The following is a 19,606-nucleotide window of genomic DNA, read 5'->3' on the forward strand; positions in this document are numbered from 1 at the left end:
TTTTATAGGTCTAGTCTGATTTTCTATTCCTTCTTGAGTCAGTCAGCTTTGATAATTTGTGTGTTTATAGGAATTTTCCCTCTTGTTGGCAAACAATTGTTTGTAGTATTCTCTCATAATCCACTTTATTTCTGTAAAATCAGTAGTAATGTCCCCACTTTCATTTCTAGTTTTGACTGAGTCTCTCTCCTTCCTCCCCACCCTCATCAACCTAAAGGTTTGTAAATTTTGTTAATATTTTCAAAGAACCAACTTTTGATGTCACTGATTTTTCTCTATTGTTTTTCTACTCTCTAATTCATTTATCTCTGCTCTAATCTTTGTTATTTCCTTCCCTCTGCTTGTTTGGGTTTAGTTTGCTCTTCTTTTTTCTAGCTCCTTAAGATTTACATTTAGATTATTAATTTGAATTTTTCTTCCTTTCTAATGTAGGCATTTACTGCTGTAAATTTCCCTCTTAGCACTCCATCCCATCAGTTTTTCAATATTGTGTTTTTATTTTTATCTATCTCAAGGTTTTAAATTTTTTCTTTGTGATTTTTTTCTTTGACCCATTGCTTATTTAAGAGTGTGTTGTTTAATTTTTGTAAATTTCATTATTGTGAAATTTCCAGTTTCTCTTCTATTATTGGTATCTAGTTTCATTCCATTGTGATCAGAAGTTACTTTGTATGATTTCAGCCCTACAAAATTCATTAAGAATTGTTCTGTAGCCTAACATATCATGTGTCCTGGAGGGTGTTTCATGTGGAATTGAGAAGAATACATATTCTGCTGTTTCGTGGAGTGTTCTGTTTATATCTGTTAGATCTAATTGGTTTACAGTGTTGTTCAGGTCCTCTACTGTTATTAATCTTCTGTTGGACTGATCTATCCTTTTTGAAAGTGGGTACTGAATTGTCCAACTATTATTATAGAACTATTTCTCCCTTCAATTCTGTCCGTTTTTGCTTCATATATTTTAGGGCTCTATTGTTAGGTGTGTACAAGTTTGTCATTATTGTACCTTCTTACTGGATTGAACCCTTTATCAATATATAATGTCCTTCTTTGTCTCTTATAACTTTTTTGAATTAAAGTCTATTTTATCAGACAATAATATAGTCACTCCAGCTCTCTTTTGGTTGCTATTTGCATGGATTATCTTTTCCTATCCTTTTACATTCAAGCTCTTTGTCTTTGTATCTGAAATGAGTCACTTGTTGACAACATATAGATCATGTTTGTGAAAAAAAAATTTTTTCCCAATCTTTGCCTTTTAACAGGAGAGTTTAACCCATTTACATTTGAATTTAATACTGATAAAAATATTTACTTCTGCCATTTGGCTTTTTGTTTTCTGTATGTCATACATTTTGTTTCTCAATTACTGATTTGGCAGGGGTGTATTTATTTGAACTTTTGAAGTGTACCAGTTTGATTCCCTTCTTTCCTTTTCTATATATTTTTATATTACTTTCCTAGTGGTTACCTTAGGAATTACAATTAACATCATAAACTTATATAAAAACCTGGTTTGAATAATACCAACTTAGTTTCAATAGTGTACACTCTGCTCCGTATATCTCTGTTCCTCCCCCATTGTTTTGTTGCAAATTATATTTTTATACATGTTGTGCTCATTAACAAAATTTTTACTTTATGTATTTGCCTTTTAAATCATATGGGAATAAAAGAAGAGTTATGAAGTAAAAGTAAATGATACTTGTTTTTATATTTACCTAGGTAGGTACTTTTACCAATGTTTCTTCTTATGACTTTAAGTTACTGTCTCGTTTCTTTTCATTTCAGCCTGAAATATTTATTCTCTTTAGCATTTCTTGTAGGGTAGGTCTACCAGTAATGAACTCCCCTGGCTTTTTTTTAATCTAGAAGTATCTTAATTTCTCCTTTATTCTTCAAAGATAGTTTTGCCAGATATAGAATTCTTGTTTGAAAGTTTATTTTTATTGTTTTAAGGACATAAATATGTCATCTTACTGCCTTCTGATTTACATGGTTTCTGTTGAGAATTTGGCTGTTAATCTCATGAGGATCCCTTGTACATGATGAACTGCTTCTCTCTTGCTGCTTTCAAAATTCTGTCTTTGGGTTTCAACGATTAGACTATGTATCTTGGTGTAGATTTCTTTGAATTTATCCTGCTTTTAATTCATTATGCTTCTTGGAAGTGTAGATTCATGTCCTTCAACAGATTTGGGAAGATTTGGGCCATTATTTCCTCAAATACGTTTTCTGCACTTCTTTCTTCTCCTTCCGGAACTCCAATGATGCATATGTTGGTACATTTGATGGTGTCCCAGAGGTCCCTCAGACCCTGTTTTTCTTTCTGCTCCTCAGACTGGATAATTTCAATCGTCTTTAATCTTCAATTCTCTCATCCTTTTTTTCTGCCTTCTTAAATCTGCTGTTGTACCATTCTAGTGAATGTTTCATGTCAGTTAGTATAATTTTTGGCTCCAGAATTTGTTTGGTTCCTTTTTATAATTTCTCTCCTTTTAAAAAAAAATTTTCATTTTGTTCATGTCATTTTCCTGATTCCTATTAGTTCTTGGCCCATGACTTCCTTTAGCTCATTGAGCATATTAAATCAGTCAACTCAATATCTTTGTCTAATAGTTACAATGTCTGGGATTTCTCAAGGATAGTTTCTATCAAATTCCTTTTTTCCTGAAACTGGGCCATACTTTCCTGTTCCCTTGTAAGTTTTTAAACTTTTTGTTGAGAAATGGACATATAATACCCAGAGGGTATTACGTTAGCTTTGGAAATCTGATTCTCCCACTCCTCTGGGATTGATAAATTTTGCTTGTTGAGGGTGGCACCATCTGTGACTTTTCCAAACAATTTTTGCAAGGTATGCATTCCTTGTGTGTGGTACCTGAAGTTTCTGTTCCATTATCTGTGCAGTCAACCAGTGACTTGAGAACAATTTAATTGTCTGTCTCCAGCAAGGAAAAAACATGCTCCTGTCTCTTTAAATCTTCTTTTTTTAAAAATTAAATTTATTTATTTATTTTTGGCTGTGTTGGGTCTTCATTGCTGCATGCGGGCTTTCTCTAGTTGCAGCGAGCAGGGGCTACTCTTTTATTTTTTTTTTTGCGGTACGCGGGCCTCTTACTGTTGTGGCCTCTCCCATTGCAGATCCCGCACGCGCAGGCTCAGCGACCATGGCTCACGGGTCCAGCCGCTCCGCGGCATGTGGGATCTTCCCAGACCGGGGCACGAACCCGTGTCCCCTACATGGCAGGCGGACTCTCAACCACTGCGCCACCAGGGAAGCCCCAGGGGCTACTCTTCGTTGCGGTGCACTAGCTTCTCATTGCAGTGGCTTCTCTGGTGGAGCACGGGCTATAGGCGCCCGGGCTTCAGTAGTTGTGGCACATGGGTTCAGCAGTTGTGGCTCACAGGCTCTAGAGCGCAGGCTCGGTAGTTGTGGCACACGGGTTTAGTTCCTCCGAGGCATGTGGGATCTTGCCAGACCAGGGCTTGAACCCATTGTCCCCTGCATTGGCAGGCGGATTCTTAGCCACTGCACCACCAGGGAAGTCTCTTTAAATCTTCTGATAGATAACCCCAGGGTAAGCCACTGCTACTGAGGGCCAAAACCAAGGAAAGTTTCTATGCCAGTTCCTCAGGCATCACTAGACCAGCCCAAATGCATAAATCCAAATGTTTTGAGGACAAGGTCACCACTACCCACCCTGGCACCAGCCAGCTGCTCCAGGAACTCAGCCAAGATGGTGCTAAGGAATCAGGAGTGGTAGCTGGCTTGTGCCTGCCCCTAACTTACAAAAGATCAGAAGCCTCTCCCTTCATGAAGTGCTGGTTGTTGTAAGTGTCCAGACGTGTTCCAGAGTTCCAAAGTAGTTTATTTCAATTGATCTTTCCAGCTTAACCGTTGACTCAGCAGAGTGACTGACCCCAGATCTTTGTAGCCTGTCATTTTGCTTGTTGTCACACCTACTCTGCATTTTTAAGTAACGTCATTAGGTGCATACATATTTAGGATTGTTAATGTCTCCTTGATTAATTGACTTGTAGCATCATAGAATATCCTTCTTTTACCTCTGGTAATTCTCATTGTCTTGAAGTTCACTCTGTCTAATATGAATATAGCCACACCAGTTTTCTCATTATTAGTGTTTGTGCGAGACAGTTCTTAATGTCAACCTATTTTTATTTAATGTGCATCTCTATAAATTCCTTTTTAAAATACAATCTGAAAATCTCAGACTTCTATTTAGAGTGTTTAAGACCATTAATATATAATGCAAATACTGACTTTTTCAGTTTAAAGACTACTGTTTAATTTGTTTTACTATTTGTCTCCTCTACTTGTTCCTTTGCTTCTCCTTTCCTGCCTCTTTTGGGTTGATTGAGTTTTACATGTTTTTTTTTTAATTGAAAATTAAAATTTTCCTATCTCCTCTTGTTTTGTTTTTTTGTTTGTTTTGATTTTTGGTATAACTGTATTTTTTCAAATGGTTGCTCTAGGGAAAACAATATGCTTTCTCAGCTTATCAGTTTATCTTCCATTACTGTCATACCAATTCATAATAATGTAAGAACATTATAACTCCCATCCTTTGTGCAATTGTCATGTATCTTACTTCTACATGTTATATACCCAAAATACAGGTAACATTTTTGCTTTAAGCAATCAATAGTCTCTTAAAGGAAAAATAGTATATTTACCCACATACTATTTCCAGCGCTCTTCATTCCTTCCTGTAGACATGAATTTCTATCTATCTGGCATCATTTTCCTTTTAGCCTGAAGAACTTTTACCATTTTTTTTATAGTACATGTCTACAAGCAATGTATTCTCTCGACATTCAGTTATCCTGAAATTGTTTTATTTCATTTTCACTTTTGAAAAATATTTCCCCCACATAATGTTAAGACAGATTTTCTTTCTTTCAGCACTTTAAAAATGTTATTCCTCTGTCATGTTCTTTTTTCCTGATAGAAAGTCAGCTATCATTCTTTTCTTTTTTAAAATAAATTTATTTATTTATTTATTTTTGGCTGTGTTGGGACTTCATTGCTGCACGCAAGCTTTCTCTAGTTGTGGTCAGCAGGGGCTACTCTTCATTGCGGTGCACGGGCTTCTCATTGCAGTGGCTCCTCTTGTTGCGGAGCACAGGTTCTAGGCACGCAGGCTTCAGTAGTTGTGGCACGTGGGCTCAGTAGTTGTGGCTCACGGGCTCTAGAGCACAGGCTCAGTAGTTATGGCGCAGGGGCTTAGTTGCTCTGTGGCATGTGGGATCTTCCCGGACCGGGGCTCGAACCCATGTGCCCTGCATTGGCAGGCGGATTCTTAACCACTGCGCCACCGGGAAAGTCCTCAGCTATCACTCTTATTGTTATATCTGTGTATGGTATGTCTTTTTTGTTTTCCTGACTACTTTTTAAAGACTATCTTTGGTTTTCAGCATTTGACTATGACATGCCTAGGTGTGACCTTCTTTGTATTTATCCTGCATATGTGTGTGTGTGTGTGTGTGTGTGCACGTGTGCGTGTGCATGCGCGTGCACTGGTTTGGGGGGTGGGGGGTAACACACAGTGAGGCCGGACAAAGATCAAGGGAAAAGCTAGAAGAGTTTTACAGTTTTGTTATATCACAGTTCACACCATGCAGGACACCTCGGGGGAAGCACTAGGGTTGGTCACTAGGAAGAAGGCAAGGCAGGAACTGTGGGCAAGAGCTTTAAATGTGGTTTCCCCAGGAATGAATGGGTGAGGCAGGATAAGACTGGCTAATTTGAATATTTCAATAAGCTCTGGAGCATAGGAGATGTCCCTGCATGTCTTATATCTGGCCTTGGGCGATTAGGGTGGGTATATAGTGGCCCAGAGTTGAAGAGTCCAATAAGTGAAGTGGTTGAGGGCGTGGACTAGATTGGCTGTTCAAGAGAACTGACTGGCCTTTAGCCAGGGCCAAAACTGGGTCAAGAGAGCATTTTTAAGAAACTGTATTTCTGGAGTCACTAAGGCTCTTGGATCCATGAGTTGTTTTTAATCACACCTTGACGATTTTTGGCCAGTATTTCTCCGAACGTATGTGTTACACTGCTTGATACTGCCTCACAGGTTACTACATATATTCATTTATGATTTTTCTCAATCGTTTTTCCCTCTTTGCTTTTCAATTTGGATAATTTCCATTAACCTGTCTTCAAGTTCTCTGATCTTTTTTTTTTTGCAGTGTTTAATCTTAAGCCTACCCATGAAATTGGTTTTTAAAAATTTCATCTCTCCTAAAATTCCCCACATCTTCATCCTTTGTATATATCCATTCCTATTGTTTCTTTAACATATTTATTTCCTTTTTAAATAAATTTTATTTTTTGGCTGCAGTTGGGTCTTCGTTGCTGTGCGCAGGCTTTCTCCAGTTGCAGCGAGCAGGAGCTACTCTTCATTGCAGCGCGTGGGCTTCTCATTGCGGTGGCTTCTCTTGTTGCGGAGCACAGGCTCCAGGCGCACAGTAGTTGTGGCTCGCAGGCTCAGTAGTTGTGGCACACGGGCCTAGTTGCTCCACAGCATGTGGGATCTTCCTGGACTGGGCATCGAACCCATGTCCCCTGCATTAGCAGGGGGGTTCTTAACCACTGCACCACCAGGGAAGTCCCTATAATTATTCTAAAATTCTTATTCAACAATTTCAACATCTTGGTTGCCTGCAGATCTCTTGACTTTTTCCCCCTTGTTTATGTGTCCTAATATTCATTCCTGTTTCTTACGTCTGATCTGTGATTGTATACTGGACATTCTGAGTGATACAGAGACTCTGGATTCATTAATTTTCCCATGAAAACTGTTGAGTTTTAGTAGGGAGTTAAGTTACTATTGGATCACCTTGATTCTTCGAAGGCTTGACTTTACACTTTATTAGAGTGGTTCTATTTTACTTTTGCCCTTAGTCCTAGGGCCTAGACCCGAGTTCAGCGGAAAGCCCCAAATATTTACTGAGCCTCTCTAACTTGGTGGGACATAAACGCCAAACTTTCCCTCCCCAGCGCCAGACATCTTCTGAGCTTTTCCAGCCTTCCAGCTGTTGCTTTGTTTGGCCCTCTTGGAATCCTGCTTTGTTCAAGCATAATTTAGGAGTCAGCCAAGGATATGAGGGGAGTATGCACGGCAAATTCAAGGCTCTGTGACTTCCTCCTTTCTGGGATTTTCTGCCTTCAATTTCCAGCTGCTTGGGCAGCCTCTGAACTCTGACTTGGTTCCTCAGCCCTGTAGAACAGCCACTTTTTGTTTTATTCCCTGTGGGCCACATGAGGAATAGTTGCTTAAATGTGGATCTTATCCAGTGTGTTTCTCTTCTTTCAGGGGTTGAGTCCCCTCCAGTTTTTGCCTGTCTCTGATCACTTTCCAGTGCATTTCAACAATGTATATATATTTACTGGTTGGTCTGATACAATGCTCTTGCCACTGATGGAAGCCAGACTATAATCCTACTTCTTTTTACCTCTTTATCTGGTTGATGGTTATACAAGTGTGTTTACTTTGAAAATCTATCAAGGTGTATGTCTGTGTACTTGTACCTTCAAATGCTATACATCAATAGTAATTTTTTTACAAGAAAAAAGAGGTTTCCTGTGGGTACCCAGTTTAAAACCCCTGAGGGGCTTTCTGGTGGCTCTGGATCAACTCAGATCCCCACTCCAGCACCTCGCTCCTGGCCATGACTCCAGCCCCAGAGGTTCACTTGCAGCTCCTTAAATGAGATACACCAGCTCTCCAACCTCACTGTATCCCCACCTCCCTCATTCTACATAGATAATGCCTACTGATTCCCCAAACTTGAGTTTAAGCATCCTCTCCTTGTAGAAGCTTTTCCTGACCACCAAACCCCTCGTTCCCTCCTCCACCGTAGGTGCCCTCTGTCATGTTCTCACAGCCACAAGGTCCCTCTGCCCAACCTCCACCTCTGCAAGTGCTCCCATTACACCAGCTTGCGGTGTCCAGTGAGCACCTGAATGGTGGGAACCGTATCTTCAACCTTAAATCCAGCCCCAGCGTAGGAGCTCAGAGAATTTGCAAAATGAACAAAGTCCGTGCCATCCTTCCTGTTACGGTTAGTGCTTCTGGGGCAGCTTGCCTGCCAGACCCTGCCTGGGGCAGTCCCCCAAACTTGGGGACCTCGGAAGAGGCCTGGGTGCTCCCCTGAGAATCTAGAGAATTGGCTGCACCTGGACCTAGCTCCTCAGCAGACAAGGCGTTCGGGTAAAGCTCTTCCTCCTGTCCAGGCCTGCTGCTTCTGTCAGATGGAGGGATGGAATTTCGAGCTCTAACGACTTACCTTTCCTAAGCATAAAAGCTGAATGACGGACCAGACGGTTTTAAACAAGAGAAGGAAAAGTTTATTGTGTTGAGCAGACCTTATCTTCATTACAGTACCAGGAAATTCATTCTCAATCCATTTCAGGCGCAGAGGGCTCTGTAGACGTTTACTGTCCCAGTGCTTGTTCCCGAGCAAGGGGCAGCACCTGGACCTTTGCTGCATTTAATGGAACAGGATTACAGTAAAATAGAAGAGTTACAAAGGTTTTTGTTTTTTTTTTTTTAAGTACAGTTTCTTTAAAAATTCTAATATTTTTCTTTGTTTTTTCCATGTTTACCTTATTATTAGCAAAAACAACTGGTTGGAAACCACCGTACTTGATAATCTTTTCTCAAATTGCTGACCTTAGGTTAATGTATTTTGCCATTTTTATTGAGAAGAGGAATTACGTCCATTTCTCTGGAAATCTAAAAGGTGACACGTAAGGCAATGCATAAATTACAGGTGGGATGAAGGCCTTGCCTCAAACCCTAACTTGTGTCCTACTTACATCTGCCGCATTTGGCCTCTGTGTTGCTAGGTGATTGGAAAAGACTCAGGAGATGGCCTCACTTTCGGACTGCTTCTGGGGAGCATGCAGGTGCCTGAAGCTGATTTCGTGGTTTGTTTTTATAAGCTGTCAGCACTCAGTGACACCCTGAGAGAGAGAGATCCTCTACTCAGTGCCCTGACTCACCGCCACCCAGAAGCTTCATTTCTGTATTAGATTGAGAGATCAAAGACCAAATAATGAAAGAGAAATTGGTATCCTCCAGATACTCTGAAGTACCAACAAAGACCTGAGTTAATGACGTCGAATTTGTGGAATTCAGTCAGGTTACTACCAAAGTCCTAATAAAGATCCTTCCTCACTGTAGCAAGACTGGGAAAATAGGAATTTAAATTACAAAGGTTATCCCACCAGACTAGACACAAAACAGCAATATTCAAGTTGATTAACCCTTATCATCCCACAAAAGTGTCCCCATAAAAATCAAATGCTTAAAAAACTATTAAAATTACACAATGGAATATATTTAAATAACTTTGCACACAACACACCCTGCATTCACTGTTACCAAGAGAAAGCTTCACCAAAACACTTCCACTTCCATGATATTGATACCACAGCACGAACATTTTACTCAGAAAAATGCACGAGATGTCCTCTTGAAACTCTTGAGTTGAATTATTTCTTTTAATCATCCATGACAGTTTCAGGAAAAAAAGAAAACTGCTTTCAAGTAGCCAAATTTACTCCCAAGGGGGTGTCGGGGAGGAGGAACCACCTTATGCTCGCTGCTGTGAGGGCGGGGTCTGACCCGTTCCAAGTTACGAGGTCAGTAAAGTGGAATTCCCAGCCGAAGGAAACTGGGATTTTCATTTCCCTTCCAGTCTCTTCTGGAAACCGCACTGCTGTCCCTGGCCGTCAGCCCCTTCACTCAGTAATCCTGCAACCAGACAGACGTTGTTTGTTCCATCAGACCTTTCACAAGGCTCATGATATGAGGGCGTGAGGACAGCAGAGTCGATTAAGCTCCCTTCTTGGAAAGTACTACCTGATTTTCATGAAACCTTTGCTCCCCGCCGCCCCCCGAGCTGAGCTCACACAGTGCGTGGGCCTACCAGGTGCGCGTGTGCTTGGCAGGCAGGCCAACAGCTCTACGTTTCAATCTGAAGTGCCACTTTGACAGCTTCGGCACTCCCTCAGGCGTGCGGAAAACTGCCGCACCAGCGCTCTCAGCAGGGCAAGTATTCAGGACGCTTTTAAACGAAACACAGGCACGTCCCCGCAGCTCCGAGAGCAGGCCGCGTGCACCCGTTCTGACCTCCGTCAAACACCACTGTTTGCAAGACATAAAAACCCACACTGTTGCGTGTCGTTCTGATGTGTCACATTATGTCACATTGCTCTGGCACTGATTCAGAAAGAAAAAGTTTCCACTGTGGCATGATGAAGGGGGAAAAAGTCCATTATGTATGAAAAGATGGTTGAGAACAACGTACTGTGAGTAGCTTCCAGAAGCTTGCACTTCTCGGTAAAATCAGTTCATGTTTCTTGTGAAAAATCTCTCCTATCTTTCCCGTCACAATTTGCTTTCATACGGTAGAGAGAACAGACAAAGCTGACCAAGACCAAATTTTAGTGGCGGTATCATTTCCCAGGGCGCTAGAGGTTCGTTTTGCAAGTTGCTCATGCCACGTGAACCAAGATATTCCTGGCATGAGAAGGAGGACCCTAGGCCGTTTCAGAAGCAAGCGGGGTCTCGCATGTTTAGATTCAACTGTTAATAAGACTTAAATTTAGGGTGGTGACAAATAAGGGGCAACGAGGACACACACACACTACACAGAGAACAGATTTCACCTTCCTCATGAACGATACACGTTAAGAGCCCAGGCAGAAAGACGTGGAAAGGTGGCCTATTCCATGTCCCGAGGGAACCAGCGTTTAGAAAGCACATCCCAGTGACTTTTGTTATTTCCCGCTCAACCTCCCAGTAAATGAAGTGGGAAAACGCACAACTGCGCCCGTGGTTGTAGACAGAAGTGGCGGCGGCAGCGGCAGCCTCTCTGAAGGCTTAATTAACCCTCAGATGGACCTGAGTGAATGTTTTCCACTCTCATTGATTCTATCCCTTTAGCTGCTCTGACCAGGGGAGGAGCAGCGTGGGGGGAACTCACGCTAGAGCCTTTGTCAACAGCGACACCTCTGAGGGACCTTTGCAGTCTTGGATCGATTTATCTAAAAATCTTTCGGGCTCCCTCCTCCCCAGTTTTCTAATGGACCTACAAAAGCACGCTCAAAAGCTCCCTAGGACTAAGGGACTCCCGAGCTAACCTTGGCGTGTGAATATGGAAAAAGTTAATTCCTCGATATTTGTCCTAAGACTTTGGAAGGAGGCACAGTCCACGGAGTGCTCTGCTGCTGTGCCCTGCAGCCTGGGCAGCCAGGGGGCAGGACCTGCAGCCTTGCAGCCACACAGGCCGACAGCACCCGCAAGACTCCTCGTGGGCGCCTCCCGGCTCTGCCCACCCAGCAGGAAAGGCTGCCGCGGAAGCGCCCTTCTGGGCTGCTGAAGTGAAGACACGAAAAGCCATGACCAAAGGGCCAAACCTGCTTCAAGATGCAACTCTGTGGAGTCAGAACGGGTGCAACACTGGCAATTTCTGCAAGTCAAAGGCAGCCCACCGCACTAAACTAAAAGGAATACAGAACAGTGTATAGAAAAAAGTGAATTACACAAGCAGAATCTCTCCCGATCTCGGATCTGGGAGTCTTCCGTAGAGAAAAGCCAAAGCCAACTTCCCCTGGGTCTGAGAGACGAAAATCCTGCGGAGAAGAAGAGGGTAAATGATGCGGTGACCGTCCTGAGGGAGCCCTGAGCCCTTCAGGATGGATCACTACAGGGGCTTCCTATGGCTGTATCCAGTAAGGAAGTAACAGGCTTCTTTTTTAAGAAAGTGGGAAGAGAAAAGCAAAGACTTTCACAACTTAAAAAACTGCTTATAAAACAATTACTTAAAACGTTCACTGGGGCTGGGTGGAGAATAAGGACAACGTCTTCATTTCCAATTAGTCACAACGGTGCCGACGGTCTATAAAAGAGGACGGCCGATCTCCGGTCCCCCTCGCCCTCACCCCAGCGTTCCAGAGCCTCCTACTCCTGACATTTTCCCTACCCTCAGCCCAACCCACCCCCATCCTAACCCCAAATTAACCTGCCCCGAGCCGAGCCTGAAGACACATGATTGTTGGTTGGGTTTCAATTTGACAGTGAACCTGATGCTGGGGAAGGGCACAGGGGAACGCTGGCGCAAACCCCGAGGTGCGCAGACCTTGGGCAAAGCTTCTGATGGCTGATGTGGGCGGCACCTGCCCTGCGGCCCAGGCTGCAGACTGAGCTCCGCTGCCCGTAGGCTGAGGTAAGGAAGGACACGGTGGCTCTGGCTGGTGGCTTCCCGAGACACTGTGGCACGTGTGGGCTCCTGGGTGTGAGCACCACAGGGCTCGTTTTCTTCCAGTTGCCTCTGCCATCTTCCCCTCTGGTTAGAAGCCTGCTCTTTATAGAGTCCCCCAGAGATCAGCCCCTTGTCTTCCTCTGAGGTATGAATCCAGTGGAGCCTTGACTCCAGAGATCCAGAGCCGCCAGCGTGCAGGAGTCAGAATGAACGGTGCGGCACACCTGCCCAGCCAGTTCATCAGCAGTTGTATAGACAGATTGGAAAAAACTAGCATTTAATATAAAAAGTGTTCTTCAAATGGTGTAATTCCCTATCCTCCTCTGGAGATCATAATTCTTCATGTTTCTGAGGTCCTACGGAAAAGGAGAATGATTGAAAAGAAAAGGAATTATTGTCAAGTTATAAAAGTACAGACTAGGGACTTCCCTGGTGGTCCAGTGGTGAAGAATCCGCCTTCCAACGCAGGGGACGCGGGTTCGCTCCCTGGTCGGGGAACTAAGATCCCACACGCCACGGGGCAACTAAGCCCGCGTGCCTGAGCCAGCGTGCCACCAACTACAGAGCCCATGTGCCCTGGAGCCTACGTGTCACAACTAAGAGCCCACAGGCTGAAATGAAAGATCCCGAGTGTTGCAACGAAGACCCGACACAGCCAAAAAAAAATAGTACAGCCTAGGCATTTTCTGGTACGAAACCTATTATTTGTGCCCCTACCTCTGCTGTATCTCTCTTTTTAAATTTTTAGGAGCTTTGGTTTAGTGTGTTTGTGTTATATTTTGAAAGCAAAAACAAACTAAAAAAGACATATCTTTAAGAACATGGAAACTACCTGCATACCCCTAACTCCATCTAAATATTGTTTTCACAAGTACGATATTTACTTCTAGGAAAAATGCACATATTTTTAGTCAGGAGTCTTCTTTTTTCACTTAATAACATATAAACACTTCCTATGTAGCAGTGTAGCTCATTTACTATTTTCTATTTTTGGGTGTTTAAAACTGTTTTTTAATGCCTTTGGTTTACAAGTAATAATAAAATAAATTTCTCCATGTACATAACTTTCTTCTTGCATTGAATTATTTCTTTCAAGGTAAATTCTCGAGAGAGAAATTACTGAGGATATAAGCACTTTAATGGCTCCTGACGATCGACTGGCTACCCTCTAACAGGGATTGTTCTAGTGCACAAAGCTTCAGCAAGGTTCACCCACAACAGGTTCATCACCATCTCCCCCAACAAATGGCATTACCAATATGTACGCTTTTTTCTATGTAGCATGTATTAATGATAGATTCCTTTAATTTGATTACTGTTCCCTCAAATTCATTTATATTTCTGTTTTCCTCTTATTTAAACAGTATGTCTACATTCTTTGCCATTTATCTATGGAAATCCTTGAGGTTTTACTCATGAACTTAATTATTTTTATGGTGAATATCCAACCTTTTAGCTGTGATTTTAATATCATGCCATAGTCTTCAGAATCACTCAAGATCCATGTTCTATAATTGCTTTTTGAGAATTCGTTTTGAGCTGAATACATTAAAATCCAGAGCCCAGCTTATTAATGGGTTTACAAAAGGTCACTTTTGTACTCTAATGATTTTTTTAGATTGGCTACCATCCGAGATGTACATACAGTAGGGAAAACATTATATGAAGATTTAGTCCTCAGAATACTTTTTTCAAATCAATACGTTCTCTGTCTTGACCCTAAATGTGTTCATTCACTAGGAATCTGACAAGAGATCCCCCAAATAATGGCAGGTTTGGCTTATGTATCACAAAACTCATGAACCTAAATAACAATAATCACAATGAAAGCAGTCTTTCTTCAAAAAAAGAAAGAAAGAGAAAGAAAGAAGAAAAAAAGGGCAGCAATTGCATTAATAAATACTGTTTAGAACCCAACTGAATAAGGAAAGTGAACAATATACACTAGCAGATGTCAGGATGGAAGGATTAAATAACTGTTTCTTCTAGTCCTTTTATTCCTTATTCTGCTTTTGCAACAAACAGAAATTAGACAGGCCAAGAAGTACTTGCCTAAAGCCAAGAGGCTGTACGTACCTTCCCGGCTCGGTTCTTGTGCCGGTGTGTCTTTATGAAGTGCTCCCGATTCCTTCTCCTCCTGAAAGCGTGTCTGTAGCTGTTTGATCTCCTGATCATAGTCCTGCCACTCTGGGACAATTCGAACAGCGGCCTCCAGCTTGGGCTCTTTGGTCATTGGATTATTACACTGTGAAAACCAAAATAACACACTTCAACTGAGCTGAAGGAAGGGTATATTACACAGAATTCAAAGGTGTTTCTGTTCTTGGGTTACAGGTCCTTACTGGACAAAGAGAACAATACTGAGGAAGCAAACCATATTAGCAGAAGCAGTGTGGTAGTGAGTGGGCCGTACAAAGCTTCCGCAAAGAAGTTGTGGAGCGCTACTGGAAGGCAGGAAAAGAAACACTGGAAACATTACAAGGCACAGAGTGATCTGGAAGATCAGTGGTAACTTCACCAATTCTAAGTAGTGAAAACAACCCCATCACACACTGGAGGATTTGGCTTCCTGCTGAGGTTGCTGTAAGAAGTTCTGCAGTCCCTAAACTACACAGTTAAAGAGAATGACTAAATTATCTAGTCATCCATCAGACAGGACTAAGATGCAGAAAAGAGCCACCGACAACTTACCAAATCAATTGTTTTTGCCCTTTTCTTAGAGGCATCGTCACACCATGTTTCACACCAAAGCCATTCTTGAGGGAGGGATTTAATTGGCACCTGGTGGATCATGTTATTGGGCAAATCCTGTTCGGAAGAGAAGATAAAACACAACAATCTAAAGTTCTAGGGTAATAAACAACAAGGTCCTACTGCAGAGCAGAGGGAACTATAGTCAATATCCTGTGATAAACCATAATGGAAAAGAATATGAAAAAGAAAAAATATACATATGTATAACTGAATCACTTTGCATTACAGCAGAAATTAACACCACGTTGTAAATCAACTATACTTCAATAGAATATAAAAGAAAATGTTTAGAAATAAAGTCCTAGGGGAAATTTAAATAAATGCACAGCGAATTAGCTGTTCATTACATATCACATGTCAATCACAAATTTTTAAAACAGAAAAGAGTCCGTACCAAAAACCTTAGAGAAACTAAAATATTTATTTCCGGTGTTTTTAAAACCCACAAAGTTTAGAGGATCCATAAAACATCTACCCACAATAAGCATCTGAAAAACTTTAGCTTAAAACTCACAAACAGCCTGCACCTAGATTCCCTCCATGAGGACAATTCTAAGAAAAACAGTACTGCCTTCTAAAAGCCAATTAAGCATCGAGTGTGGCTCTTGTACTTCAAGGGTTTGCTTCAATTAAGGAAGCTCTGAATCCACCTTGTCTGCTAAGGCTTGATCCCAAGTAGATGAAGCCCACATGTTTTCTAGCCAGCTGTACTCTATGCTTTGAAGCTTTTCTCTCAGGAAAACTTGTGCGTTTGACACAATAAAACGTTCCATTGTCCAAAGACACAAACAACCAATACGATCCGATAATTTCACTTCTGGGTATATACACAAAAGAACTGAAAGCAGAGACTCCAACGGATACTTGAACGCCGATGTTCACAGAGGCATCATTCACAAGTCAAAAGATGGAAATAAGCCAAATGTCCATCAACAGATGAATATCCAAACAAAATGTATATACGTACAACGAAATATTATTTGATCTTAACAGGAAGAAAAGTTAGGTACATGCTACAGCATGGAGGAATCTTGAAAACATTATGCTAAGTGAAATAAAACAAACACAAAAGGAAAAATATTGTGTGATTCCAAAAGTACCCGGAATAAGCAAATGCATACTGACAGAAAACAGAATAGAGGTTACCAGGGGCTGGGGCAGGAGAAGAGGGGAGTTGACTGTTTAATGGGTACAGAGTTTCTGTTTGGGATGATGAAACAGTTCTGGAGATGGACACCTGCACATTGTAAATGTACTTAATCCCACTGAACATTTAAAAATAGTTAAAATGGTAAATTTTACCGCAGTAAAAGATAATCAAGGTAAAATACAGATACTTTCGGACAACAAAAACTGAATTTGTTACTAGTGAACACTAAGTAAAGGACCATCTTCAGGCAGAAGGAAAATGATCCAATATGGAAGCCCAGAAATGCAGGGGAGAATGCAGAGTAACCCAAAGGGTAACTATGTTAGTTCAAATTTAAATAGATACTGACTGTATTAAACAAGAAGAATAACTTCTTCTGGGGTTTAAAATATAGACAGATCTAAAATACATGGCAACATAGTATTTAGGTTGAGATAAGGATAAATGGAGTAATGAGTTCTAAGACAATGACACTCAAAATGTAGTCTGTGGACTGGCAGCACAGAGTTTGCTAGGAATGCAGATTCTAAGGCCCAACCATATACCTACTGAATCAGCCTGTGGGGGATGGGGCCCAGGGCTTAAGGCTTTAATAAGTTCTTCAGGTGATTTTTTTTTTATATATGCTAAAATTTGAGAAGAACTGTTCTGATGTTTTTGCACTGTCTGGTAGATGAGTAAAATACACTAATTAACATTAGCCTTTGCAAAGTCAGAAATGCATACTGTAATCTCTAGGCTAATCATTAAAAAATTACTTTAAGTGTTTGGTTTAATAGAGGGAAAATGGAATTATGAAAAAATCCTCAATCAATCTGAAAGAAACTGACAGGAGAAAAAAGAAATACAGGACATATGGAATAAGCAGGACTATGGAGAAGCCAAACTTGTTGGTGATTACATTAACTATAAACGGACTAATGTTCAAATTAAATGACTGTCACAACCACATGAAAAAACAAACCAATATAAGCTATTTATAAGAAACAGAACTAAAACATAAGGATAAAGAATGATTGAGGGGCTTCCCTGGTGGCGCAGTGGTTGAGAGTCCGCCTGCTGACGCAGGGGACACGGGATCGTGCACCAGTCCGGGAGGATCCCACATGCTGCGAAGCGGCTGGGCCCGTGGGCCATGGCCGATGAGCCTGCACGTCCGGAGCCTGTGCTCCGCAACGGGAGAGGCCACAACAGTGAGAGGCCCGCATACCACAAAAAAAAAAAAAAAAAAAAAAAAAGAATGATTGAGAACAGAAGGATAAAAAAATATACCATGTTAACACTAACTAAAAGGAAAACCAGCGTAGCTGCACTAATACTAGATGAAGCACACTTTAAGCCCCTGCCCAAAAAGCATTAACAGAGATAATAAAAGGTTAATTCGTCAGACATATATATGACTTCTAAGTTTTTAGGCACTGAATGATACAGCCTCTAAGCACATCAAGCAAAATTTGACAAAACCAAAGACAAGAAAGATTTCACAATATGGAAAGAGATTTTAGCACAATTCTCTCAGTAACTAATAGAAAAACACACAGACAAAACACACACAACAACATACCACTAAACCTCACCTAATGGACATACATAGAAAAACATTACACCTAACATCTGCAGAATATGAAAGCAGTTGAAATGTTTACCAAAACTGATCATATCTGGGTCAGCTCAACAAGCAAAGCTCAACAAACTTCAAATGGCTGAGATCATACACAATACTTTCTCAGACTAGAGCAACTGGGCTAGAACAAAAAAAAACCCTGGAAAATCTCCATGTACATAGTGAAAGAAACAAGAGGGGAATTAAAATATCTATTAATGAAGGCAGTAATGGAGGAACTGAGAAACACAAAAGACATATAGAAAACAAGTAGGAAATTGGCAGATGTAAATCCTACCACACTAATAATTACATTACATGTAAAGGGATTAAACTCTCTAACTGAAAGCCACATGGGCTGCCAGCTCACATCTAACAATGTAACAGATTAACAATAAGCATTACTCAAAATTACATAGAGCGTCAGGAATTCTTACACTGCTGATGGGAGTATAAATCAGAACTACTTTGGAAAACTGTTTGGAATTATCTAGTAAAGATAAAGATGGACCAATCTGATGACCCAGCAATTCAACTTGTAGTTGTACACACAATTGAAAGACGTATACATGTGCATCAACCAAGACATGTGCATAAACGATGATCACAGCAGCATTATTTGTAGAAGACAAAAATGAAAAACAACCCAAATGTACAATAAACAAAACATGTATACCACTTCACACAACAATACGGATGAATCTCACTAACATAACATTAAGCAGAAGAAGTTAGACTCGAAAGAGTACATCTTGTATAATCCCACTGAGACAGGCAGAAAAAAACAGGTAAAACTATAGTGTTTAAGGATACATGTGTAAGTAGTAATTCAATACAGAAAAGCAATGGAGTGATTACCACAAAAGTCAGGATGCTGGATACTTCCGTTAAAGAGGGTGGCTTCTGGGATGCTAGTAATGTCGTATTTCTAAAACTGGGTGGTAGTACATGGGCATGTGCTTTGTGTAATTCACTGATGCATGTGAATATGCAAATATTTATAAATTTTTGTTTTGTACACTCACTTTTCTTTATGGGTGCTATCTATCACAAATGCTTAAAAATGTTTAAGGCAGACTTAAGCAAAACAAAATATGTGAAACTATGTATCTAAAACGCAAACTATAATCTCACCTCTAAAAAATGTTTAGCATTAATAAACAGTGACTCATCCAAACTTCTTAAAAAACACCATGGTTGCTGATATGGGAAAAAATGGGAAATTACGATACTATATTCTATGCTGTGAATCCTGAGCTAGTTAGTTCCTAAAGAAGAGAAATACACTGACCCTAGTAGGCAGAGAAACAAATGGATCAGATTAGCTGGGTACAAACGAAAAGATAAGGTAATGGTTCTGAGTGGCAGTGTCCTCCTTCTATCTCCCTCCCCAAACCAACCTCAGGCCCATGACATTTTTCACCATTATGTCCTCTCTTGAGGACAGATAAAAGTGTCACACACACACACACACACACACACACACAAATTCCTTTCCATGAAGACATAGAACACTGTCCCAACAGAGAAGTGAGAAGCAAATGCTACACTTCATTTTCCGACACAACACTGTATACCCATCACTGAAACGGTTAACCAAAAAAATGGCCACTTACTTGATCAAGATTTGAAAGGCTGTTAGGATCCTGACTCAGACCTTGGTACTGTCCCCTGAGTCTGTCACCAGCAGCTATTTTCCTAAACTTCTTCAGATCCACGACATACAATGCACTGGACAGAGAAAATCCATTTGTTATAACCATGGATTATCGCAGGAAAAGTAACCACACTGATTAATGGAA

General features: G+C 41.0%; 1 protein-coding gene across 2 annotated transcripts in view; it reads right to left on the minus strand.

Moving 5' to 3' along the window:
* Nucleotides 1–8,078: 8,078 nt before the first annotated feature.
* The window catches only part of UGGT1 (UDP-glucose glycoprotein glucosyltransferase 1), a 120,012-nt gene continuing 108,484 nt past the window's right edge, over nucleotides 8,079–19,606 (minus strand). Inside the window, exons 38-41 of one of the 2 annotated variants that reach the window (XM_079923495.1) lie at nucleotides 19,421–19,535; nucleotides 14,989–15,105; nucleotides 14,374–14,542; nucleotides 8,079–12,653 (exon numbers count right to left, since the gene is read on the minus strand). In XM_079923495.1, the coding sequence (XP_079779621.1) occupies nucleotides 12,628–12,653; nucleotides 14,374–14,542; nucleotides 14,989–15,105; nucleotides 19,421–19,535 (427 nt within the window). In that variant the 3' untranslated portion in view covers nucleotides 8,079–12,627. The remainder of the gene's footprint in view (nucleotides 12,654–14,373; nucleotides 14,543–14,988; nucleotides 15,106–19,420; nucleotides 19,536–19,606) is intronic. The other variant, XM_079923494.1, reaches the window with a different exon arrangement.

Source organism: Stenella coeruleoalba (assembly GCF_951394435.1).
Source record: "Stenella coeruleoalba genome assembly, chromosome: 6".
Classification (NCBI taxonomy): domain Eukaryota; kingdom Metazoa; phylum Chordata; class Mammalia; order Artiodactyla; family Delphinidae; genus Stenella; species Stenella coeruleoalba.